The 24,592-nt window shown below is 39.7% G+C and overlaps 1 protein-coding gene across 2 annotated transcripts; it reads left to right on the top strand.

The window, feature by feature from the left end:
• Positions 1–5,407: 5,407 nt before the first annotated feature.
• FAM81A (family with sequence similarity 81 member A) lies at positions 5,408–22,899 on the top strand. Of its 2 annotated transcripts, none has more exons than XM_014944751.1 (9): positions 5,408–5,611; positions 9,389–9,456; positions 10,603–10,876; positions 11,809–11,927; positions 18,083–18,212; positions 19,430–19,536; positions 20,308–20,443; positions 20,825–21,020; positions 21,438–22,899. In XM_014944751.1, exons 2-9 carry the CDS (start codon positions 9,410–9,412, stop codon positions 21,575–21,577), a joined length of 1,149 nt encoding a protein of 382 aa, XP_014800237.1. In that variant the 5' UTR covers positions 5,408–5,611; positions 9,389–9,409; the 3' UTR covers positions 21,578–22,899. The 2 variants fall into 2 exon arrangements, with proteins under 2 accessions (XP_014800237.1, XP_014800238.1); XM_014944752.1 differs by lacking the exon at positions 5,408–5,611 and adding an exon at positions 6,381–6,805.
• Positions 22,900–24,592: the final 1,693 nt, after the last annotated feature.

Here is a 24,592-nt window from a genome sequence, read left to right as displayed (position 1 = left end):
TAGCCGCGCGCGCCGCCGGCACCGTCATCCCCCGGGGGGAATCCCGGCGCGCGCGCGCCCCGCGCCCCCTCGCGCCCCGCCTGGGGAACGGGCACTCGCCAGCCGGCGCGACGCGCGGGCGGGAACGGCCCCCGGCCCGGCAGAGCTTCAGCTCCCGGGAACGGCGGCAAGAACAAAGCGTCCAGATCCCCAACGGACACCGAACGTGCCGGGTCCCCGTGATGTCCTTATCAACGGCGGGGGGTGCAGGGCTCCCTCGGTCAGTCAGTTCACACGCCACATCACATCTGAAAATGGGTACTGAAAATACCCACAAATACAAAAATCCAAATGAAGTGCTGGCCTGGCAGGTGACATCTGTGCCATGCTGCACACATGGCTCTGACCAGGACACGGTCACTACAACTTCACAAGACTCCATTTTCTAAGGCACCAAGTAATTAAACCCACCTGCAGCTGAGGACTGCCATCCAGCAAGCAAACACTGCTCCTGCCGAAGCCCTGCTGTTGACTATAATGGATTCATACCATCAGGTCTAAGCTAGAATATAAATAAATCAGAAACAACCTAATCATAACAACAGCCAGACCCCGCATCATACGTGAATAGTCCTTCCAAACCACCTTGAAAAGTGCTCTCAACAGCTACATTTCCTGTTTCTCAGATACTACTGGGTTTTGGTTTATCTCAGCCGATTAAGTGTTACAAATTCAAACCACTCTCATGCACTCAAGACAGAAATGGGACAAAACTTAAACTATTCATCTGGCCCCCTCCTAGGTCCCACAAACTTTGGTGGTCTGGATAAAACACTATAGCCCCTTGGGCACGTGTCATCCTTGTGTTTGAAGAATCCCAAAACACCTCCTCAGCTTAGCTGGGTTTATGCTGTATCATCGCTCATCATGTGAAGCCTGGGATCTCCATAGTGGGTTGCCTGGATGTCAACTAACATCAATACAAGGGGTAGGAAGTATTTTCATTGAGAAAGTAACTGGGTGGTAAATATGAGCTGCAATAGCTATTAAAGCAAAAAATATATCTGATAGTGCTAAAAGTGAGCAGAACTTCACAGGAGACGAGTTTCACACTTTGATTCCTAGCAGAAGGTGAGTAACAGTAGTCTTTTGGAAATAGGACAAAAATAGTTTGCCTGGTATTTCATTTGAACATGGAAACATTACACAGATTTATGAGACTGTGATAAAAAGTGGTAAAAAACCCCTGTAAGAATCCAGAGAGCGTATAGAGGGCCGATAAAGAAAGAGAATCTATGCAGGTTTTATATTTTTTTCTATTTCCTTTGGATTCTATTTCCTTTTTAATGTCCAGGTTCATTTTCGTAAGACATAAATACTTGTATGTATGTGTGTTTACATACATACAAACATGTTTGTAACAAGTTATAAAAAAAGCAGAGAAACCAGGTTGTGGAAGAAGAGTAAAAAAGCACATTCACAAACTACTCCTGAGTTCACTGCATTTTACATGCGCTACTGGGGTCCACCTACTCTAGGTGGACTAGAAGATAACTTTCAACAAAAATCTTAGGGCTGAAGGCATCAGTGCTCTGTCTCTGCACGGACCCTTGCTAAGCACTATGTGTACCAAGCACTGTCTAATTCACAATGAAGTCTTTTCATGCTTTTAAGCACAGTCATTTAATTCTGCTTATTTTAATGATAAACATCTAATTCCCAAGCTGACTATATTAAGTGAATGATACTTATTCAACATCTATGCTCAGAAGCAAAGGAAGGCATTTCCCTTCGAACGTCAGTGGTGGTATGCCTGAGCGGTCGGCGTGCCTGGGCTCCTCCAGCCAATAATGTGTAACAGTCATCTCTGAGACAGGCAGAACCCACATTTTCATCTCGAGGAGCTCCAGCAAAGTAAAAAGGACTCTCTGTACTTTCAAATGATGCACAAAACCAAAACCTAGAGATGGTGACACTTCTGTCATGAAAGTCATATTGACAGGTTACCTTTAAAAGAGTTAACTTATAAAGGTTTAAGAAAAATCCCCTGCATCAAGAACTTCCATCAGTTTTTTCCGTGTGTGTATTGTCTGACAGCGTTGCGTTTGGTTAGTAACACCTACCGGCTCACGCACAGAAGTGCTAACATCAAGAATTAATTTGAGGATATTTTCTGGCTGCGAGCAGCTGCAGCGCTTGATCCACCCAACATTGATCACCAGTGCTAAGCTTCAGGAAAACACCCAAGGCCAAGCTTTGCTCCAGTGCCCAAGGAGGTTTATTAGCAATCGGGGCTTGTTTCAAAGGGGGGACAGGCTCAGCAAGATGGGAGTGACTGCAGCCTCTTTGCCATCCCCAATTTGGAGCCCCTCCACACCAAGCAGTGCCACAAGAAAGAAGCTGTGGCTGGTAACACACGCGTGTGTTTCCAGGTACCCACCGCCCGAGTGGCACCGTGTGCCAGCACCGACCGGGCGCCGGGCTGGGGCTGGAATGTGTAAAGACTAAACTGTCTGAAAAAAACCCATGACCCTTACCTTTGGAAATGCCAGAGAATACAACTTTCCCTTGCCCTCCATTCCAAACACATTATTGTGGCTTCAGAAAGAAGTAACTCTTACGAGAAGTCCGTGAATCTGGAAAAGATTAGAAATTTTAAATGAAATAAGCACTGCTCTAACTGTTTTCTAATTGGTTAAAACTGACAGTAAAGGGAAAAAAAAAAGGCATTACTGCTTTTCTCTTGCTTACAAAATACAGAGTAAGTTTTATAAGCCACATATTTATCTTCTGTTGATCAGAATAATTTAATTAATAACTTAATTACTGCCTGAAAGCCAGTAAAGTAAGGCTTAATACCTCTAACAAGACATCATACTTATAGTTAGAAAACCACACAATCTGGAATTTCTTAGAAAGATGAAGGATTTGTGTCACAGAAAAACAAATGGTATAAAATCAAGGAAACTTTAAAAAGTCAGTACAATTTTTGTTGTATCTCCTTTCCAAAGAACAAACAGACACTTTATAATCTTAACGTTTTCTGCTAAAATGCAGATGGCATTCTGCCTTCAGTTACATTCGGCGCATGTAGAGTTCTACTTACAGAAAATAAAAAATGGATTTGGCAATGTCTTTGTGTAAAATGTAAGGAGGAACAAAACGGCATGTATAAAACAAAGGCAAAAGTTTATGACTTCGAATATGATGAAATTACTTCAATGATTAGGACAGATTTCCATGTTGGAAACCACTATAATCACTTTAGCTTTATTTCACTGCCTTTCTCTGCTCCTAAGACAACATTTTCCTTCTTTCTTCTCTTTTGTTGGCCTTAAATTAGAGAAGCATACCTGTTCAGGAAACATGCTTATTAGCATGCTCAACATTTCCATCTAAAATATCACTACATTAAAAAGTACAGGAACAAAGTCAACAGCCCTTTTTCACCCACTGCTTTGGGGTTGGTTTTGTTTTTTTGAGGAAAAATAGTATGTGGCTTTTTTACTCTGGAACTGATTAAGAGAAGCCTCAGACGTAAGAGATACTCAGAATTCATGGAGTTGAATTTTTCTCCAACTGCAAACCAAAATGTATGAATAATGTTGTTATTTGCAAGGCTGGTATAAATCTGGAAGAAGTCCACAAGGACTTGGTAACTGAGGAGTTTTGCCTCCTGTGTTTCTGTGACTAACTTCAGTTAAGTTATGTAGGCTCACAAAAGTACAAGGATTCTATTTTTTTTTCCTAAGAGGGAGATTTTTTTAAACATTGCACAAGCTTTTAAGATCAAAACTTTATGTTATGGTGAGCAACCTGATCTAACATCAACAGTAGCCCTGCTTTGAGCAGGGAGCTCTACGAGACTCCCTTCTGAGGTCCCTCCCAGCCTAAATTACTGCATTCTGTAATTCTATGGTTATTTAAAATGGGGGTCCATTCATGAGTGAGGCAGTTAAACACTCCAGAATAAATTAACATTACTGTTGACATTGTGCCTTGATAAGGAAAGTGATCTGAATTAGCCTTTGAGTAAAGAAATCTGTGTTTGTCATAAATCACACCGAAGATGTAATTATATAAAATACAGCAGTTTAGTACTGCTTTAGTTAGAAACACCAAGGAAGTGATAGAAGTACAAACATACTGAGGGGAGGCTGGGGGAGCAAGGCTTGCTCTGCTCTATGACGGCGACTTTGGGGGACTTAACAGGAGCCCCCAGTACCTACAAGGAAGTCATTGAGATGGCAAAGCCATCACAGTGGCGTAGTGGGAAAACAACAACATAAATGCAAATGAGAGAGGTCCAGGTAAAAGGAAAAGGTCCTTGCCTCATCGGCCAGACAATCATGGGCGCAGGTTGCCCTGAGGGGTGGGCACACTCCATCCTTGATGTTTCTCATGTGCAGGCTGGGGAAAACCCTCAACCACTGCATGTGGCCTCATCCATGACCTTAGTTGGAGCAGGAAGCTGGCCAAGTGTCCTCCTGAGGTCTGTTCTAACCTGAATTATCCCACAATCCTGTGACTCTTGGTTACTATCCCATTTTGAAAGCACCTATGGCATGTTTTGTTTAAGGACTGATCCTTTGATGTGGGAATTACTTTAAAATAACTAGGTCAGAGCATGGATTCAGACCCCACCTTGCTTTTCACAATAGCATGTGCACACAATAACACTTTTTGCCTTCACATCTGCCAGATACCCAGTCCTGCAACTATTCTGCCTATACAACGCTATGGGATGTTGTATATATTTTAACCAAAGTCAGAGACATTCTGCTATTTCAGAGTGAGCTGATGCAGTAAGTTTGTCTCTGATTTCACTTACCCTTTGTTTACCCAAGGTGGTTTTACCGAAGTCCAAAGAATGACACAAGCAGGAAACGAAAGCGATGGCAGACACACCCTCTGTGGACTTTGTTCTCCCAGTCCTACTTTCCCTCAGCTCATACGCCTCTGCTGAGCAGACGGACAGATCGTCTCTTCTGCGGCACACGATGTTTGACTGAAGCTACATGTTAGCTCGTGTCTGAAAATACAACCCAGGAATCTTACAAATAAAACTATTATTTGTTATTGATTTTAAGAGTCTTGCATTCCGGCAGGATGTGTTATCTGCCCTGGGAAAGCCCATGCTTTGAGTCACGCCCGCAGCCCCTGGCACCCCCAGAAGCCCCGCGCAGCTGCTCTTTGGCCACCGCTGAACTTTCTGCCCGGTCCCCGGGGCGGGTCCGTGCGTCCCCCCCCGCACTGCGATACCCGGGGGGCCGGTGCGGGTCCGTCCGTTCACGCCCCACCAAACCCCCCCCCGCAAAACCTGCGGGGCGCGGGGATTAACGGGGATGGGGGGGGCTATCCCCGCCCCCCGCGTCGCCATGGTGACGGCGTCCTGGCAACCGCTCCCGCAGCCCGGCCTGCGGCCGCCCCGCTCCGCGCAGCCGGAGGGCCGCCGCGCCGCCGACCGACCCGCCGACCGACCCACCGACGGACGGACGGGCGTCCCGGCCGCGGAGAGCCGGTCCCGGCGCCCGGCAAGCGGCTGCTGCGGCGGTGGCAGCGCGCTGAGAGCGGGAGCAGCCGGGATGCGGGGGAGAGAGGGGCAGCCCTGTCCTGCCCGCAGCCAGCACTGGTGAGTCTGTCCCAGCGCTGTCCCTGCGTGTTGCATGGCCATCGAGCGGTGTCTGCGCTGTCCTGTCCTGTCTGCTGTCGCCCATCCGTGTCTCCACAGCCATCGCCGCGGGTGCCCTTTCCCCTGAGGAGCGCTGTGGCCCCCGGGGACGGCCTGCGCAGCAGAGCTGTGGGCCAGCTCGGGGCACCCACACAGCCCCCAAACCCCGCAGAGCTGCACAGCCCAGCACCTGAGCTATCACACCTACTCCTCGAGAGAACCCTTGGCCTGTGCTCCAAGCCGTGCCAGCATGGTCACCCCTCTCCCACGGCCACCTCTCCCCCTGCACTCCATGTTCATCCACGCTCACAACATGTCACAGCAGCGCAGAGGGGGTCTGCGAGGGTTTGTTTTGTGTGACTCACTGACACAGTCGGGTTTTGGCCGATGTTTATGCTGAGTTGTGACACAGGGACTTTCTCACTTACTCCAAAATGTTGCCCCAAAGCGCTTCAGAGTCACACCAGGATCCTGCGGCTCCCGGGGCGGTGCTGTCACACACTCCTTGTATAGCAACCAAAGCGGTTTCTATTTTGAGAAGAAAAGAGTGATTAAAGTGTTTGCCTAGGCAGGTATTTCAGTCTGCTTTGATTCCCGTGTGACTTGTGGCAAGTCACATAGCCCCCACCAGTACCCTCCCCCGTGCTTCGCTTCCCTACATAAGGAACATAATATTTTCAGGGATAATAATGCTTTCCTAACCCACAGGCATATTGTGAGAAGGAATGTGAAAAACACTCTGAGGTGCACAGGCATTAGAGCAAGTATTAGACATAGGTTATAATGGAAGATGGAGAACTGAACACTATGGATGTGATTATCCTTCAGAACGGGAGAAATGGAGAACCTGCAGAAAATAAGCCTGCAAGGCAGCCTGCTGAAGTGGGGAAGGGATGCCTCAGTACAAAGAGCAAGGAGCGAACTTTGCATCACTAAAAGTGTTTCTTCAGCATGTCCCACGTATGATTTTTTTTTTCAAGCTTTTACATGTCTGATGTCAGTGACTTAAAGAAACGATAAAGAAGTACTCCACATTTGTATGGAAAATCTGCTTTACGTATGAAGTGAGCTGTTATTTTTGGCAATCAGGCATACCATTTGCAACTGGGAAAAATCTTTATCTCGTCCGTGTGACAAGTATATTTGGAATATTCAGTAAGTTAAATCAATCAACCAAATTTTACTGCGTTAATATATCGTGATTTAAATGGCTATAGCAGCATCAAGCAGAAGACAACATCATTTTTTAAAAAAATAATTAAGGACTCGAGGCCAGTATTTCAACTGGTATCTAAGTTGATCCCTATTTACCGCCATTAAAATCAGAGCTATGTAAAATGACATTCCTTTGAATCTAAGCATCAGAACATAGTTCTTTTTTTTCTTCTTTTCTCAATCACAGAATAACAGATTCTAGACTAGATATTAGACTAGATATCTAGACTAGATACTAGTCTATACTGGTCTTACACACACTCACAGAGAGGAAATTTGTCATTAGCTCTGTCATCTATCTGTTACTGTTTGCTGCAAATACCTCCAAACTGCAGAAAAGTTTTGTACAACTGCTGACCAAGACCTTAATGGATCCTTTGTAGATGTTGGATAAGGTCAAAAAATTTTATAATTGATGATGAGATACTTCCCTGCGTACTGAGTGATGTACTTAAGGAAGCAATAACAAATGAATGAGAAGTCCATCTGTGTAACTTTTGTTTCATGCGCTCAATTTCTCCAGACATTTGCATTTAGCTACATGGCTAATGGGAGTTTGGCAGAAAAAGTAAACACTTCAAGCAATCCTATGCTTACTCTGCTACAAACATTTTTTTCAATTAATAATAAATGGATACTGAAAGCCGTAAGACTAAAAGACTGGAGTCGAGGGGTTTTCCGGTTGGCTGGTTTTTATCAGGTATATTTCACTAAGAAGCTGCTAAATGTACAGACTTCAATATTTGTTCTTCGTTTTTCTAGGTAGCATCCAGCGCTTTGCTGCTGTGATACACATAGCTCTTCTTAAATCAGTGGGATATTCCTGTGTTTATAGTTAAATTGTGTTTAAATGCTTCACTGCATCAAGATCATTAAAAAGTGTTATGTCCCAGAAGACTAATGGTAAATGAGCTCAGACCTCCTGAGAACCAGGTGCCCGGTTACTGTATAACCACACAGCCCAGCCAGGAGGGACACCCCGCAGAGCGGTGGCATTGTCAAAAAAAAGCCAAAACAACCAACCGGGAAACTACAAGTGTGAGGAACAGATTGCAGGACTGGACATTCAGTATCTGCACAGGATTTTTGAATGCAAACTCATCATAATGACACCCAGCTCTTATACCGTGCTTTTTACTTACAGGCATGTAAGAACCTAAACAAGGAGGCAGGTATCATTATCTCTGTCTTCCATATAGCGAGATTGAGTCATTAGGCATGGAAATAACTTGCCCAAAGTCATCAGAATCAGAGATTGAGCAAAGAATTAAAATCAGACCTTCTGAATTCCACTCTAGTGTCATTGCTGCTCAGCAACCCAGCTTCTCTTAAACTATTTTTTTTTTCTAATTTGTAGTTTCTGAAGCACTGTGCTATAAATAGAACACACACACTGTGACAATGTTTGCTCTCTGCTTTTAGGCAGTGCTTTCATACATTTCTAAAGCAAAAAACATGCTTTGCATTTTCAGATCTCAGAGGATAGTCCCATCACCTCTTTATAATCGATATTTGACTATTTTGTTTCAATAACCCTATTTTTCTCTTTCTGTTTGTACAGCATATTGCACTGGATTTCATCAGCAATTGCAAAATTCTTTTCATACATCAGCCTTTAGTTTTCAGCGAGGATTTTGTGTTTCTGAGGAATTCAGACTCAGGCCATGCTCATTTTCTTTATAGTTAAAAATGTTTATTTGTTTTATATAGGGTGGAATAGTTCAATTTGATTGAGGTTACCATCTTGTTCATTAATTTAGTTTCTGTCGGACAAATCTATTGAGCCAGGTGCTGATTTCACTTATAGTAAAATATCTAAAATCTCTTTGTGAAGCTATTTAACAGAGCTTCCCTGCTGCAACGTCTGTCACAGTCTGCCTGGCTCTATATAAAAATTAAAAAGAGAATCTATATTCTTACCAGAGAAGAACTTACTTACAACATAAAGCGTGGTCATGTAGACTTGAAGACAAATTAACAGAAGACTCAGTTTTGCTAAACTATGCTGATGTCTAACACATTTTACTTCGGTTTCTTACTGCCAATGCTTTTACCTGAAAAGCATCTTACCCTGAATAATCTGCTGTCATGAAATATTTTTATTTCATTCTCTAGCCAATACTTTCTTAAGCTTTATGATAATCCTGTAGATCTTACTTTTTTATTCATTGATTGATGATGTCTGAGACCAGTAGGCAGATTGGGGACAAGAAGTTTGTTTGCCTCTGTCCTGCCAAACCAGTTCTGTGGGTCAACAGCAGATTTTAGTTTCAAGGCTGCCAACCTTGCCTTTTTCCAAGAGTATCATTTTCACTATGAAAAGCTTTTTAGCAGTTTTTAGTTTTCAATATTTTGTTCTTTTGTATTGATTTTTACTTGCATTTATTCCATAAGCAATATTTGAACTCCAAGATTAGACTTAATCTTAAACTTTACTTAAAGGTTCTCATAAAGCAGAAGCATTAAGTCATTTCAGTGCCAGATATAAACTATTAAATAATTCAATGTGTACTTTCTCAACAGACATAAATTATTGACCAGAAAATGGCCCAGCGAAGCCCAATCTTCCCAACTCTTGCCCCTTCTGAAAGGTACAGTTTGGAATGTAAAAATACAATCTTCATATTGCAGAGTATTATGTGTCTCTCAATTCTCTATATATAGTAATGCTATGACTTCGGACTTTGGCATTAGGATGCAAAGCAAAGTGAAATACTGCAGACACATTCAAATCATAGCCTAAATAATTTCCTTACTCAACTTTTACTTAACCCTTTCCCAAAGAAATTAAATAGCTTAAACTGTAACTGAGTAGAAATCCAAGAACAGCCAGTCTTCTGATAGCATGGGATAAGCGTAAAAACTCAGAGCCAGAAGTGACCTATGTTGGAGTCATACATCTCTATCAATATCATCATGGTTAAAGTAAACTGTTAATTTGGCTCGTTACCAGGAAATGACATGGAGAACACACAGTAAATAAGAGTTCCGAGAAAAAGATCTCCTGTTTCAAAGTGGGGTTGAACTTGTATTAGCAGCCTAATTTTTTTTACTTTGATCACCCATGAGCTCCACTGCTTTTTCCATGGAAGCTATGAGGGGCTGAGCTCTCTTGAAAAATCTAGACAATTATTCAAGGAACCCAAATGTTCTGGGAGGAAAATTTGACTTCTAAGACTATGAGAAGCTTGTCATAATTTTGATCTCTCCATGGTTTCTACACCTACATATGCTCCTGTCCAGTTCACGGGGGGCAAGATTCTGTCTGATATTATAAGAGAGCTGTAGAGAGTGAAAAAAAGAATGGACACAAGCTACTTTTTAATCTTGGTCTGTTTCCATTTAATTTGCAATATCTACCTTTTACAGTTACCACTTTGATTAAGCCTAAGAACTGTAGAGACAAATAGAATTACTGTTGAAACTCAGTAAAAGGGTTTTGAACTTGGATTCTTAACCAAAGTATAGTTCTGAATTGTAATTACTTTTCTAATGCTAATGTCCTTTTCTTAAGATCCTATGCTTTTGTAAGCTTCCTTAAAGAGCAGGAAAAAAAGCCCGACCTGCCTTTGTACAAGATATACGCAGTAGCCAGCACAGCACCCACTTCTTTGTAGCAGTGGGCTCGCTCTCTGCGAGTACTTTGGTGCTTCTCTCCAGTATCACTACTGAGATAGTGGAAAGACTCGAGTTTTGTGTGAGCACTTAACAATATCTGGATATTCTTCTTCAACTAGACGGGTTCGAAACATAGCACTGCACAGCCAGGCATTGACAGCGGTCCCGTTGGCATCTGCAAGCCTGGTGGATCAGCTGGAAGACAGAATCCTAAGCCATGAGAAAACAACGGCGGCTCTTGTGGAACACGCTTTTCGCATTAAGGAGGACATTGTTTCCACTCTGCACAGAATGCAGAACAAAGGGGGGGGTGACCGGTTGGCTAGGCAACTCTTGGAAGAACATATCCGAAACATAACGGCAATAGTGAGGCAGCTTAATCGGGACATTGAGGTATGTGAAGAATTTTTCACAGGACTAATGCCATCTCAGCTACTCATTCCTTCTAATTTAATAAGAAAGTTTTACCACAGGATAAGTAAAGGTCAGACAAGGTCTGAAGATCCTGTAAGCTTATAAATTGTTTTTATAACTTGAAAAACTGTTTGTGAATTACAAAATTCTTTCAGTGGCTATGAAAATAGCACAGGATATTAGCATATAAACACAGAAACCTTTGTGGTACTAATAAGCTTGCTTTCAAAGGCTGCAATGGAAAACCTTGAAAAAATGAATTAATGCGACGCTAATACCCAGCTCGACTGCAGTCCAAAGGCTGTTCTGTATAAACACCAGGAAATGCCTTAGCTCTATAATAAACTTTCCTTCACTTCCGACTGACAACATCAAGTAGACAAACCCAACCGCTCTTTTTTGTGACCTAATCGTATGCAGATACGTGCCTTCACGCCTGACCTCTGCTGCAGTGAGCAACAGGGGTGTGGTGGGAAAACGAAAGGGTAAAAATTAATATTTAAGTCTCCGTTCCTTTGTCAGGTTATATTTTATACATGTTACGGTATTTATGTGCAGATTGGACACTAAGAGATAATTAATTACCTAAAAGGTATCTGGTTTAGTACAAGACAAGACCAAGCTTTTATTGGGGGAAAACGAAAGGGTAAAAATTAATATTTAAGTCTCCGTTCCTTTGTCAGGTTATATTTTATACATGTTACGGTATTTATGTGCAGATTGGACACTAAGAGATAATTAATTACCTAAATTACCTAAGGTTTAGTACAAGACAAGACCAAGCTTTTATTAAAAAGTCATAATAAAACAGTATCTGATGTTACTGAAAGAGTGAAAAATAATGAGTGACATTTTAAGCACACATTAAATGTGACATACTGAGTTTATATTTGCATATGAATGTTTTGTAGATGCTGCAGGAACAGATACGTGTCAGAGACAATCTCAGCTATGGAACAAATTCTACCCTGAAGAGTCTGGAAATGCGGCAGCTTTCTGGGTTAGGAGATCTTCGGGGAAGAGTTGCAAGGTAAAAGTCAACACGGAAGTATATTTTGGGGACCAGCTAATGCTGTTCAATCTTGAAGTATGAATGTTAATGATAATGGGCTGAATTCCACTTTGGCAAGATTCCCAGGATAATTTTGCTCAGTGAAAATGAATAATAATCCTTTGCATTCCAGTATTACAAATTAAACTTAGGAGTATCACCTTTAATTCCTGAAATTCCTGAAATTAGTTTTTAACAAATAACCTCAAATTCCTTGGGAATTTGGATTTGGTTCAGCTTTAAAAAGTACTATGGTTAGACTCATCTATCTTTGAAACAAATCAATTAGCACAATTATAATGGCAGCATGGAACAATCTGCACTTGTAAAGAACAGAATAGCTGCACATTTTTGCATATATTTTAGAAGTAAAAATCTGTGCATTCAGTTATTGGTTAGCCATATTAAAAACTACATAGGCTACCTGACACGTGAGGCACAGAAAACTATAAAATAATAGAGGTCATACAGGCTGCTTGAAACTCCAGGTTACAATTGTGCAACTACACAGACTTCAGGTTGTGCCATCAATGACATGTTTATAAACTCTACAACCACAACATTTGCTTAAGAGTTTGTGAAGTTGAACACAGAAGACAGAGGATATGTATGTCTATAGAAAAAGGACCTAACCTGGCCTAAACCAGCTTGGCTAATAACTTTGCTGGAATTATGCTTGTCCTGAATTTGACCCACTGTCTATATTTTTGTATTTCAACTGATTTAGTGATAATCTTCAATAGCCTACAAAAATAATCAGGGAGAGATTGTCCTTGAACTACAGTTTTTTCATAAATTATTTGATTGTTTGAAGTTTCCACTGTAACTTTCATAGCCCATTTTGTAAAGAATATTTTAGAGAGGTTTTACATACTTTTTTTTTTTTTAAGTTATGCACTATCCTTCAGTAAAGAGGAATGAACTAGACAAGTTTATTTTGTCAAATCAGAAAATAGATTGAAATATGCAGAGAGCGAGAGATATCTATCTCACAGAGTAATTTACATGCTTGGATATTCCTGCTCCTTTATATAAAAAGTCCACTTTGAGATCATACTACATCCTGAGAGAGGTCCGTATTTGGAGCAACACGGTTACTGACACCCTGTGAAGCAAAGTACAGTGCTGTTGCTTCCCAGAACAGAACCAAAGCGAATGAGGCATGAGCTTCACAAAGGGGCCCTTGCCTGGCTGAGACATGGTACATGGAGCAGTGGTGGACTCTGTCCATTATTTACTTAGGGCAACGCCCTCGTACAGGCCGGGGTTGCAATTTATCTGATAATGTGTGAGATCACGCCAATCTGCCTTATGTCAGGCTGTGCAATGAATGTTGGATACCTGCATTCATTACCGTAAGAGAATTGGTTTATTGTCTTTTAACTGTTACCTTCTATTCAGCATTATGCTCTCTACGTAAACATCTACCCTGAACAAGGAGGAAAATAAGCTTCCCTTTATCAGTTAAAGCAGTGCTCCGTGGGAGAAAGCTCTTTGCCTTAATTTACATATGTATTCTACTTTGAAAATGAGTGTTCCTGTGAATAATGATTATAGTAATATCCGGCAAGTGTGGTCAAGATGCCAGTCTGTTACGCTGTTGGCACTATACAGATACCACAAACTTCCCCTGGGATTAACACTTTCTGATCACTCTAGCCAATACTCCTTATATAAAATAAGCTGAACACACCTAATGTAATTTTACTTTTACATCTAGTCCCGTTAACTTCCAGATGAGTTTAAAGAGGGAAACCTTAGCAACACAACCAAGTTCCTGTGGGCTACCAATTTACTGTACATCAGCTCTCAGCCACAGGCACGGCTCAGGCTCTAGTGACAGCAGGTGAATTTAACTCCAAGCACATCACGTTTGCTCTAGGCTAGAAGTGTGCAGATGGACAATCAGCGTGAAACAGTTCATTATATACGCCGCGTGATAGGAAATCACCTAAGTCTGAGCCTTTTGGTCCTGTAAAAATTTCAGTGTCAGTCTCAGGATTCTGGCCAAATTTCAGTTCCATTATTTACATGCATTACATTACATCCTATTCAACTTCAATATTGGAGAGAGGGATGTTTATTTCCTGCCACCAACTGTTCTGTAACATGTCAATATATCATCGAACAACTGTCTCGTTATTTCTTGAGGGTTGCTGCTTTTAATGGCAAGAACAGGGATCCCTACATGCACATACAGCTCCAAAGCCATGCCACCCATGGGAGCAAGGTTCAGACACACCTCCCAGTTGAGCTCACCTGCATCACAAAGTCACCTAAAATCCCTAGCAGGAGAAGACTGACTACACATCACAGCTCATGTCTCTGGGCCATTTCTCACTAAGCATAAGTTACTGATGAATTTGTGAAGCATCAGTGCAGTGTTCACCATGAATGATGCTGCACATTTTCCTAAGACTCAGCATTATTATTAAGAAAAATATCACCTCTATTAAATTCAGTGACGCGTTCAACTAGATACATGCCGATAGATCCATTACTCCAGCCTCCTGTCAGTGATGTTGGCAATTTATCAGAAAAACATAGATTTATCAAATCTATTTCTCATGATTCAAGATCATAAAACTCATGAGTAATGCCTTATCATTTGTTACAGAATAACTTGTGCATATGATCATTTATCTGGAAAGTTTAAATACAGCAGCCTGGTCAGCGTAGTACAGTCAGTACAGCAGTAGCTGTCTCTAGAAGCTTCCTGGTAGCTGAAACATCCAGAGAAATGGCAACTATGCATGTTCAAACTGGGCCTACTTTGCATATATAGATGATTTTTATATACATTATAGATCTGATTCATTTCAGACACTCTGGACTCATTACGTGTAGGCAGATTTTCCTCCACTGCACAGAAGATGAGTTGGATGCATCTGGGATGCAGTGCATTTATGAAGTTTCCAAGTACAGTAAATCTGCTGCCCCGTGGCTACTTGCCGTGCGGGGGAGGCACACGGGGAGACTGCCCTGGGCTCCCTCATCCAGACTACACAGAATCTACCAGCTCTGATCTTCTTGCCCAGTGCAGCCCCTGGACGTGTCAACTTGCTTTTCACTACTTGTTCTTCAGCCACTTGTTTTTCACCAAAACATTGGTATTTTAACTGAAATATCTCCTCTTATAATAAAACAGGAACATCAAAAATCTGTATGTACCATTAGAGCATATTTATCTAGCAACCTGCTGCGGAGTAGTGGTGTAGTTCTCAGCTTTATCTAGTCCTTGGTGATACTGAATAGAGAAAACATTGTGTTTTCGATTTCTTAGAGATCAAAGAAAACAAAAATATTCTTCAGTGTGCCAGAAGAATAACTACTGCTTTTGCTTACTATGACTTGGAAGGCAGTTGTTTGATAATTTCACTGTTTATATTGAACATTACTAGTTTCTAAAATTATACTGTATTCTGAATCTGAGAATAATACTTAGCACTATGAAATGTCTCCATTTATTCTTCATTTACTAATTTCAGATAAGTACACAGAACTTTCTGAAAATATCCTCCAAAATCAAACAGTAGTAAGAGGAACACATTCTAGTGCATCTTTGCTGCAAATTTCAACAGCACATGCGTGCAACTGCACATGAAACCTCCACTGGGGTGTTCACGTGGCTAGCTTCAGCTTTTCAGAAGGGAATTATTTATTATGCCTTTCTTTGTACAAAATGGTTCTATATACAGCTCTTATATTTTTAAAATAGTACTCTTCCTAGAAATCTTAATCTATATCTCATTTCTTTCCTTGTGCTTTTAAGATGACCAAACCTCAAAAGTTGTTTAACATCTGTCTTTATACCCACTGGCTTTGTTTATATAGACAGTCCAATTAAATCACCCAGGAACTTAAATCCAATGTTCAGAAACATTTAGTTCTATTTTTTAAGAAAAATTCTATTGTCATTTTAACATGAATCTATAAAGAAGTATCAAAGCAGAACTTTCAGAGGTATGGGAAATTCAGTGGGGACTGTAGTGTTCCTGCCCCCCAGCCGTTTCTTTTTTAAACAGGGAAAAGCTTCAAACTATAATGTGGCCTTTTATTTAGATTACTCATTTTCTTCTGAGCCATCACACAGTAGAAACCTGAATCCAAAGTATTAGAAAGCTCACGGTTTTCCATGTGTTCGTCTTATTACCTCCTTCCCCCTCATTTGAAAGCCAGTGGAAGCATGGACTAGAGTTACTCAATTGTTGTAAGTTTTTAACTCAAAATGCTTACTCACGTAAATAACATCAGGATCTCATTCTGTGTCTATAGCACACTATTGGTTTTTTCCATGTCAAAACTAATCAAGTGTTTGCGAGTGCGTACAATATATATAGCAAAGAGACTTCTATTTGACCACTTCAATATATGGAATATTGTTTTGTAAAAAAAACATAGAAGGCTAAACATTCCATAACTACAGACAGTGGAATTTAAACTTTATTCTGACTTTATTTTAAAAAGTGCCAATATGAGCATCCCTGTAGAAAAACGAAATAATCTGATTAATACATACCAGGCTGACACTAAATTAACATAGTCAGAATTGTAACATTTCAGTTACCATGCAACTACATGACCCCTCTGATCACATAACCACATTCCACAAAGAGAGATACACCGTGATTAAACCCAAAACACTAATTTGCTTTAAAAGCCATTACAAATGCCCGCTGTTTACATTTGCTACAGTAGTTTCAAAGCTGTTAGTTTTTATATTTTCTGTTGTGCCTCAGAGAAACAAAACTAAGCATTTTTTTGAGTCCCCGGGTTTTTGGTGATGAGTAGCAAGAGGATTTCATTCCTCTGACTTATCCTGACAACATGCAGAGATTTGGCTTCTCTCATTTTTCTATAGGAACTGCTTGATTGTAAGATGTACAAGTACAGCTCACTGCTATGTAAACCTTAGCTGGTCTTCCTACAGATACTACTAATTGATCTCATAATGCTGAACTGCTAAACTGTAAATTAATTTCTACAAGTTTTATAATTTGTGTTATTTTGCATTACTGATTATTTTCATATTGAAATTGTACTATAACACTAAGCAGATGATCTGTCATTTTAGCTGTTACTTTCCCTCCATATTTAATGATAATGGTAGTTACTGTAACCGAGGTGATGAAAATGCATGTTGAAATGAAAGGCTTCAAACTGAGATGTGACTAAAATGAGGTTAAAACGTATCATTGGTTTAGTTAGCAATTTAACATGCCTTAGCTTGTTCCATTTTACTGCCTTTTTCTCCCTCAAATTCTAACTACTGCCTGTTCTCCATCAGTTTATAGATCAAATTTGGTAACGTTGCAAAAAAATATACATGACTCATACTTCAGAGGTCTTACTCCTGAAATTACAGCACTTACATTTTCACAGCTCAGTTGATGTCCTTATTGTATTACTGTAGGTGAAACCCACCTGGTGAAAGTATTTTTGAAATGTGGTAGAAAATGCACATATTCTATAGCACATTTATCCTGAAAATGTTACAGCATCAAGAAACGTTCCAATGTGAAGAAAGGAAACAATAATTATGTTCCAGAACTGCATTTCATAGTCTTTTGTGAGACAAAATTGCCTTTGCTTTCAATGACAATTTTATCTAAACAAAGACTAATAACTGTAAAATTTGCCCCACATTGTTTACTACATGTATTAATTGTATGCTACTATTTCACAAATAAAAATAAGACTGTAAGACTCAGAGGAACACAGCTACAATAATGGAAAAGTAGTCCTCAATTATTTAGGCTTCTAATCACATAGGTGAAATCACACACACCTTAACAGATGTCTTTTGGAGTATGACAAAAGTACGAAGTATTGAAATTCTGCATCTTTACCTTTCTAATGTGATTTTCCTGACTGATAACAACACAGTCTACACATATTATGTCAGTGCCAAGAAAACAGGAATGTATGTGTCAGAGTGTTTGACTTCTAGTCCCATTTGGGAGCAGTTTGCTGAATTCTATGGGATACATCACCATTCTTACAGTCTCCTAAGACATTGTTTCACTAGACAGCCACCAATTTCACAGAAATGCCGAGTCTAAAATGGATACTTTAGAAAGCTTGGAGTTTATATTCTATTCAGCTGTTGCTTTGGTATTTATTTATTCAAACAGGTGCGATGCTGGGTTAGCCCGACTGTCTGCAGAGCATAAAATTACATATGAAAGACTTCAGAGCCTAAGTAAAGACCAACACACATCCAAGCTGATCTTAGAATCCAAAATCAAAGAGGCAGAAATACAGGTATGGTATTTGGACCAAACCGCTCCACGTATGAGTAACAGTTACATTCTAATTCACACAGGCTCCATTAATGTTAATTGTTATCCTGAGTGGTCACAGATTCACAAATGGAGAGGTGTATCTGCTCACAGTCCTCATTAGATTAAATATTGGTACCCAGCTGCAGTACTGCACTGGTCTAACTGAAAAAGTCCTTAATTTGCTGCCTTTAGCATGCTGTGTAGTAGGGGCTAGTACTTAAAGGCACCTGAAAAGAATCCAGGAATGAATAAAAGTCAGTGATTACTGGCCTGAATGGCTTCTTGAGGTTGGAATGTGAACATGACATGGACACTCTACAGAACTACCACAACCATGCATGCAACCCTGAGTGTTTTGGCCTTCCCAGCATGACTTTATATTTATTTGAACACAATTGCTGAAGGTCTGCAAAACAAAACTGGTTTTGGGTTCTGTGAATCCATTAATCTGTCTGTCAGGTTTCTCTTCTATTGGGTATGAGAATGGAAGACAGCACTGGATACAAGCAGAGATTTATGACATTAAGGAAAAGGATTCTTCATACTTTCATCTCATGGTCTTTCCATTTTCTTGGGCAACAAAAGTATTTTAATTCTTCATTTTGCAGTAGGTAAATGGTTAAAATCCACTTAACCTTTCTCAGAAGACTCAGTACAGTATATTAGACTGCCAGCATTTAAGAAGCATATTGTCATGAATCTTGTAAAATGGAACAGTATGTTTTGTAAAACAGAGATTATTGTTTTGCTGAGAAATATTTTCCCTTAGTAATGACCTATCCCCAGTTAAATCCAGCACTTTTATCCCTTCAGTAATCATTATACATGAAGTGATAAAGAATATCCCTCAGTATTGGTAGAGTGCTTTGCCATTTGTTTACTCTGCTTATGTGGCAACACAGGAATGTATGGATTGTTTAAATTCAGCTGTCTCAAGGGGAGAGGGGGCAGGCAGATGCTTTCAAGGCAAGACTGTTCAAATTATTTATGGGTGAAAAAGTACAGTTTTCACAATGTCAATACTTTCATCTTGTGAGATATTTTTCACAATAAAGTAAAATGTGCAAATTCAGTAATTTTTTAAATGTCAGCAAAAATGTACCTTCTTTAAGATCTTCTCTTCTGTTATGAAAACATCCCAAATGAGATTGTGATGAAATGCTGTTGAGAAATAGTAAATTCTGAATTTTGTTTCAGATTTCTCATCTTCTGAGCAGAGTAGAGCAATCAATAATGCAGCAAGAAGCAAAGCTGAAGATTGCCTACAAAGAGAGCAACCAACAGCTCCATCTTCTGGATACAAAGTGAGTGCCAGGGAAACCCTGCTGCTGCCATGGGAGACAGGGCCCCAGTTTTCCAAGCTTGACTGTTGTAACCTTCAGGTCTACAAAGTCATGAACGTGTTCAAATACGAGTGTGCGTGCAACGGGTGTTAGAAAGGTGTGGGGATATATTCCATGGAGATATTACCTCCTCCCCAGGCATTTCACTCAGTGGCAGTCCTGGCTTAAGCCACCCACACCTGTACTCCTTATTGCTATCCTCCCGCAAGCCCACCGGTTACATCAGTGAAACCGATTGCAAGCCAGATGAAAGAATAGATCCAAATTTCAAATATTCACTGTAAAAAGACTGCCCCAAGAAACAGTTTCACTGGCACAGTTGGTTGGTGTAAACTTGAGGTGGGTATAGGCTTTTATGTACCTCTAAAATAAACGGGTACCAAATCTTTGCTCAGATTCAAGGCCTATGGACACGAAGACTATAATCTGAATGGATGACCATATTCTGTTCTCAATGATGCAAAGAATTTGCACCTACTATGCCTCAAAATGTCATGCTGTGTTTCATATAAATAACTCCTGTTTTGTTGTGCTCTTTTATCTTTATTTTCTAAAACAACATTACTTTATCCAGTTCAGCAGCCTTAAAGTTCAAAGGTTCACCTTATTATCATGTCAAGAATGTATTCAGTTGTCATCAATTATTTTTATGAACACATTCATAAAAAAGTCACTGTTGAATGATGAAAAATTCTGCTCTTTTGTATCTGCTAATTTCTATTATGCTCTTAGATTAAAAAATGCTATTGAGGAACTCAGCAGCCAGATTTTGTCTGCACGTAGCTGGTTGGAACAGGAACATGAAAGGATTGAAAAAGAACTTGCGCAAAAAATCGACCAACTCTCATTGACTTTTAAGGAAAACACTGTAAGTTTCACTAAAAGGTCCTAACAATACTTCTCAGGAAGTATTCAAAAGCATTAGTAATAACTAAGGTGATATAATTAAGATATTATTTGAGTGAGATTTTCAGAACTCCTCAATATTTGTATAACTTTTCACTGATGTCAAGTATAACATCCCTACAGCCTGAGAACCTTCAAATAAATGTGATCACTTCTAAATAGATCAGTCATTTAGCCTACAGTAATCAAGTCAGTTTAAACCATTTAATTTAAAAATTATAATTTCTTACACTTTTGAATTTCACATAAAAGATTATTAATCAATATGGATTGCATGTTTGGGAAAGGCCACTGTAATTTCATATACAGAGTAAATCATTACAATTCTTTTTTCTGGCTCTAGGAAATGAGTGAAAGAGCTATAGAGATGAAATTCAACCAAATGGCAGAGAAAATTGACAAAATGGAAGAAATACAGAAGATAACCATGGAAGCACATGAAGCCAAACAGACTGAAGAAAAGATAAATATTCGCATTGGAAAACTTCAAAATGAGATAAATGAAGATATAAAAGAAATGAAAGCTGAAGTTAATGCCGGTAGGACCATAGTTATCAAGTTTTTTATTCTGAATTGTGGTAACAATGATCAACCTATAATAACGTGCAAAATGCCTTTGCTTGTATCAAAACAGTTTAAAGATTTTTGGGTCAGATCAATGGCTATACCTGTGGCATTAGAAAGGATATTCACTAACAGTGAAGCTCACAGCAACAAGAGGTGACATCTTATTAGCTTGGAAGTGCTCTCTCCAGAGGACACACGGGCACAGCTTGGCTGCCATCGGGGGTGGGTTTTGCCATCAGCACACAATGATAGCCCTATTTGTCTCCAGAACTTTTGCTGCCTTCCTAATGTAGAGCAGAGCATTATGATAGGAAGCACATTGTGGTAGTAATTATGCTTTTTACTCTTGCTTTTGATTATAAACTAATTTAATTTTCACCTGCAATCAGGGTTTGCAGCTATCTATGAGAGCATTGGGTCTCTACGGCAAGTCCTAGAAGCGAAAATGAAGCTGGACAGAGAAGAACTACAGAAGCAGATCCACCAAATGAAGCAGGAGGTTCCAACGTGGGGAGAGGCTGGACCATGACTAGAAGATTTGGTCTGAGAGATTAACGTTTACCTGGCTAAATAGGCAGACTATAATCTTGTTCCAGTCTGCAGTACAAATTAAATGCATGTACCAAATGACATGCTGCTGTTGCACAGGCCCGTACGCTTGCTCAAAGCAGTAAATGCAAGCTCTTCACAGACCAGCTGACACCAAGCTTTTACGGGCTGAGGTGCTCATTTGCCACTGCACTACTCCAGTTGCTCTCAGGAGAATAAGCACCGTGTAAAACTGGAGTAATATATTGGTGAAGCTGGCACCTAATTTGCTAAAGGCATTGCAGTGCTCCCCAGTTTCACACACTTGATCAGGCAGGTGTATGCTTATAGATATATATATAAAAGCACCTGCACACACTCCCCTTTTAAAAAAAAAGCAACCAAAAAACCGAAAAAAACCAACCCACACACAAACAAGGTGGCACCATTTGTTTAGTATCAGTTTGGCAAGGTTCTACACCATGATACAAATTACTTAATTGAAGCCAATGGACATTTTTACAGTGACTTTCTCTACTACTAACTTCCTGGGGAGACAGAATTGGTACTAGACAGACCAATTTTCAAAACCTAGATACCACCAGAACATTTTTGTTCAGTTTTGCAAATATCCTCTGTGTGTGTGTAAACTAAGTAGTGTTATAAAATGTAGTTGTAGACTAAGATGATTCATGAACAACATAAGAAACTTAAATCACGTGGTCTTAAGTATTGTGACCTTTTTAAATTAACAACCAAGTGGAGCTGAGACAAGGTGTATATAGAGTATTTTATAACTGGGCATGTGTTCCTGTGACTTGTTTCATTATATTTGTAAAAACTTTCAAAGGTTTGAAAACAAAAGGGAAGGTGACAATCTAACATAGTCTGAAGAATGTAATGTAAAATAAAATGCAGTTTATAATCTGCTTCGAAATTTTTATGGAAGTAAAACAACTGACTTCAAATTTGAAGTAGAGTTTAATAATTTAGTAGGTTCAAATTGCTAATTGCATTCACAGTATTTCCAAATAATGGTGCTTATTTCCACTCCCAGAACAGATTACATAATGAAAATCAGCACCAATATGGCATATTAATCTAGACAGGAAAATATATATATGTTGATTTTGTATCCTTATTCATAGCTTGATACTGCTCCTCAGTTTGTAAATCCTGCAGGATTAGGCATTTATGAAGAATAAAAGACTTATTCCAGTATCCTATTAATTTATACTACTAACAGTAATTCATATACAAAACCACTAATATTTTATACAATCATTACTGTTAATTTAAATAAATTAATAGGATGTCTCTGCACTGTCTTTAATGGACCTTTCTTCTGGCCAGTATTACAAAACCATATTCCTATTTGGAAAATCAGTGGCCAATTTCTCATCATGTCCCTGAAAGAAGGCTTGGCCCACAGAGTCACCATATTAAAAAAATAAAAATTAGCTCCAAAAACTTAAACTCATTAACTTCAGTAGGATAGCATAGTATGTAAAAATCATAAAAATGCATACATCTTTACAGGGTTAGCACCTAAATATATGTTCATTTCCTAGACAGCTGAAAGTAATTTAATGTATCAAAGATACATAAAGTTTTCGCAACTCTGGCATCCAATGCTCTCTGATAACAAAACTGCCTCTGTTACTCCCATTTTGTATCACCCGTGTGCTGTGAAATATAAGTACAATGGCAGCTAAGGGGAAAGCCCAGTTCAGCAAATGGGACAATGAAATGCTTGCAGATATTTCTTAAGAATTGTCTTAAAAATTTATTCTTTCTTCATGTCTCTATTCTTACCTGTTCTTCAATATTTAGCGATGTGCAGTGGAAAAGCTATCACTGGTGTTTTATAAAAAAAAAAAAGAAAGAAAAGAAAGAAACAAAAAAAGACAGAAAAAATCTAGCATTTCTTTTATTTCTGTAACTGGAAAACTGAGAGAATCTGGTATGATACGAAGGGCATACAAGGAATCTGAGAAATAATTTATATAGGACTTTAATAAAATGTTTATCTGGTAAAAATCTTGTATTATTCATCCAGATACAAAAAACCCATAAAAACCCTACCCAACTTTACTTTTGCTGTTTTGAAAATATTTTTTTTTTTGCTAACTCTCAGCTAAAGCAAATAACTAAAAGGCCCAATATTGAAATGTGAGCTACTGCCAAGCAGCGCCTTCCAGCTGTATCAGTGCTGTGCGGAGGGAGGCGCAGGTTACGGGATTTGTGTGCACAAACAGGGAGCTAGTCCTAGATGGACACACACCAGTGCAGCCTTCCCACCCAGTGCTCTGACTGGGCAGTTGTGGAAGAAGTCACATAGTTCAGACCAAGAGGGTTCTGCAGAGAAACTGAGGAAGAGCCAGAATGGAAAGAGGTAATATGAAGAAAGCCTGAAAAATCTGGAGGAGTAACGGAGGAAGAGAGTAAGTCAGAAAAGTGGAGCAATGGAACAGTAGCTGCAGGGGCAGAGGCAAGGAAGAGTAGCCACCTGCTGATGAAGCACAGAACAGGTTTGAAGATTGTAGAAAGAGCTGAAAGTTACAAACAATATAATATTTAATATAAGACACAGAACCCATTAGGATGGGCACATAGATTGATTTGTCATAATTCACACTTACTCCCCTGCTACACTTTACTCTGCTTCAACAATTGGAAAAATAAGTTCTTTTTGTTTGTTTTCCCTTCAGTTACTTTCCTTTTTTTTTAGCTGGGGGTTTTTTGTTTGGTTGGTTTTGTTTCTTTAAGCCTTCTGCAAAAATAGGTCAACAATGTCTTGTCTGCACAGTCTGTCAGGGAGTCCTCATATCTGACAATTAACAACTGAGTCAAGGAAGAATTAGAGTCCCTCTATCTTTCAATCATCTTAAAGTAGTATGGCCAAATCCTCCCCTCAGGAACAGCACATGCCTAGGGGGATAATTGTGACACCAGGAGGACAGTATTACAGACACAATAGTCTATGAAAGCTTGATTTTTCAAAGCAGAAACTTAA

This window comes from Calidris pugnax, unplaced genomic scaffold, assembly GCF_001431845.1.
Source record: "Calidris pugnax isolate Ruff unplaced genomic scaffold, ASM143184v1 scaffold70, whole genome shotgun sequence".
Lineage (NCBI taxonomy): Eukaryota > Metazoa > Chordata > Aves > Charadriiformes > Scolopacidae > Calidris > Calidris pugnax.
The sequence above is the reverse complement of the archived record's forward strand: the minus strand, read 5'-3'. Positions and strand labels throughout refer to the sequence as shown.

Bases quoted from the DNA above. Each gene is read 5' to 3' on its own strand.
- FAM81A (XM_014944751.1), top strand. From the start codon at position 9,410: ATGGCCCAGCGAAGCCCAATCTTCCCAACTCTTGCCCCTTCTGAAAG. The intron at 10,877-11,808 runs GTATGTGAAGAA...AATGTTTTGTAG, and splicing joins AGCTTAATCGGGACATTGAG to ATGCTGCAGGAACAGATACG. The intron at 19,537-20,307 runs GTGAGTGCCAGG...TTATGCTCTTAG, and splicing joins CTCCATCTTCTGGATACAAA to ATTAAAAAATGCTATTGAGG.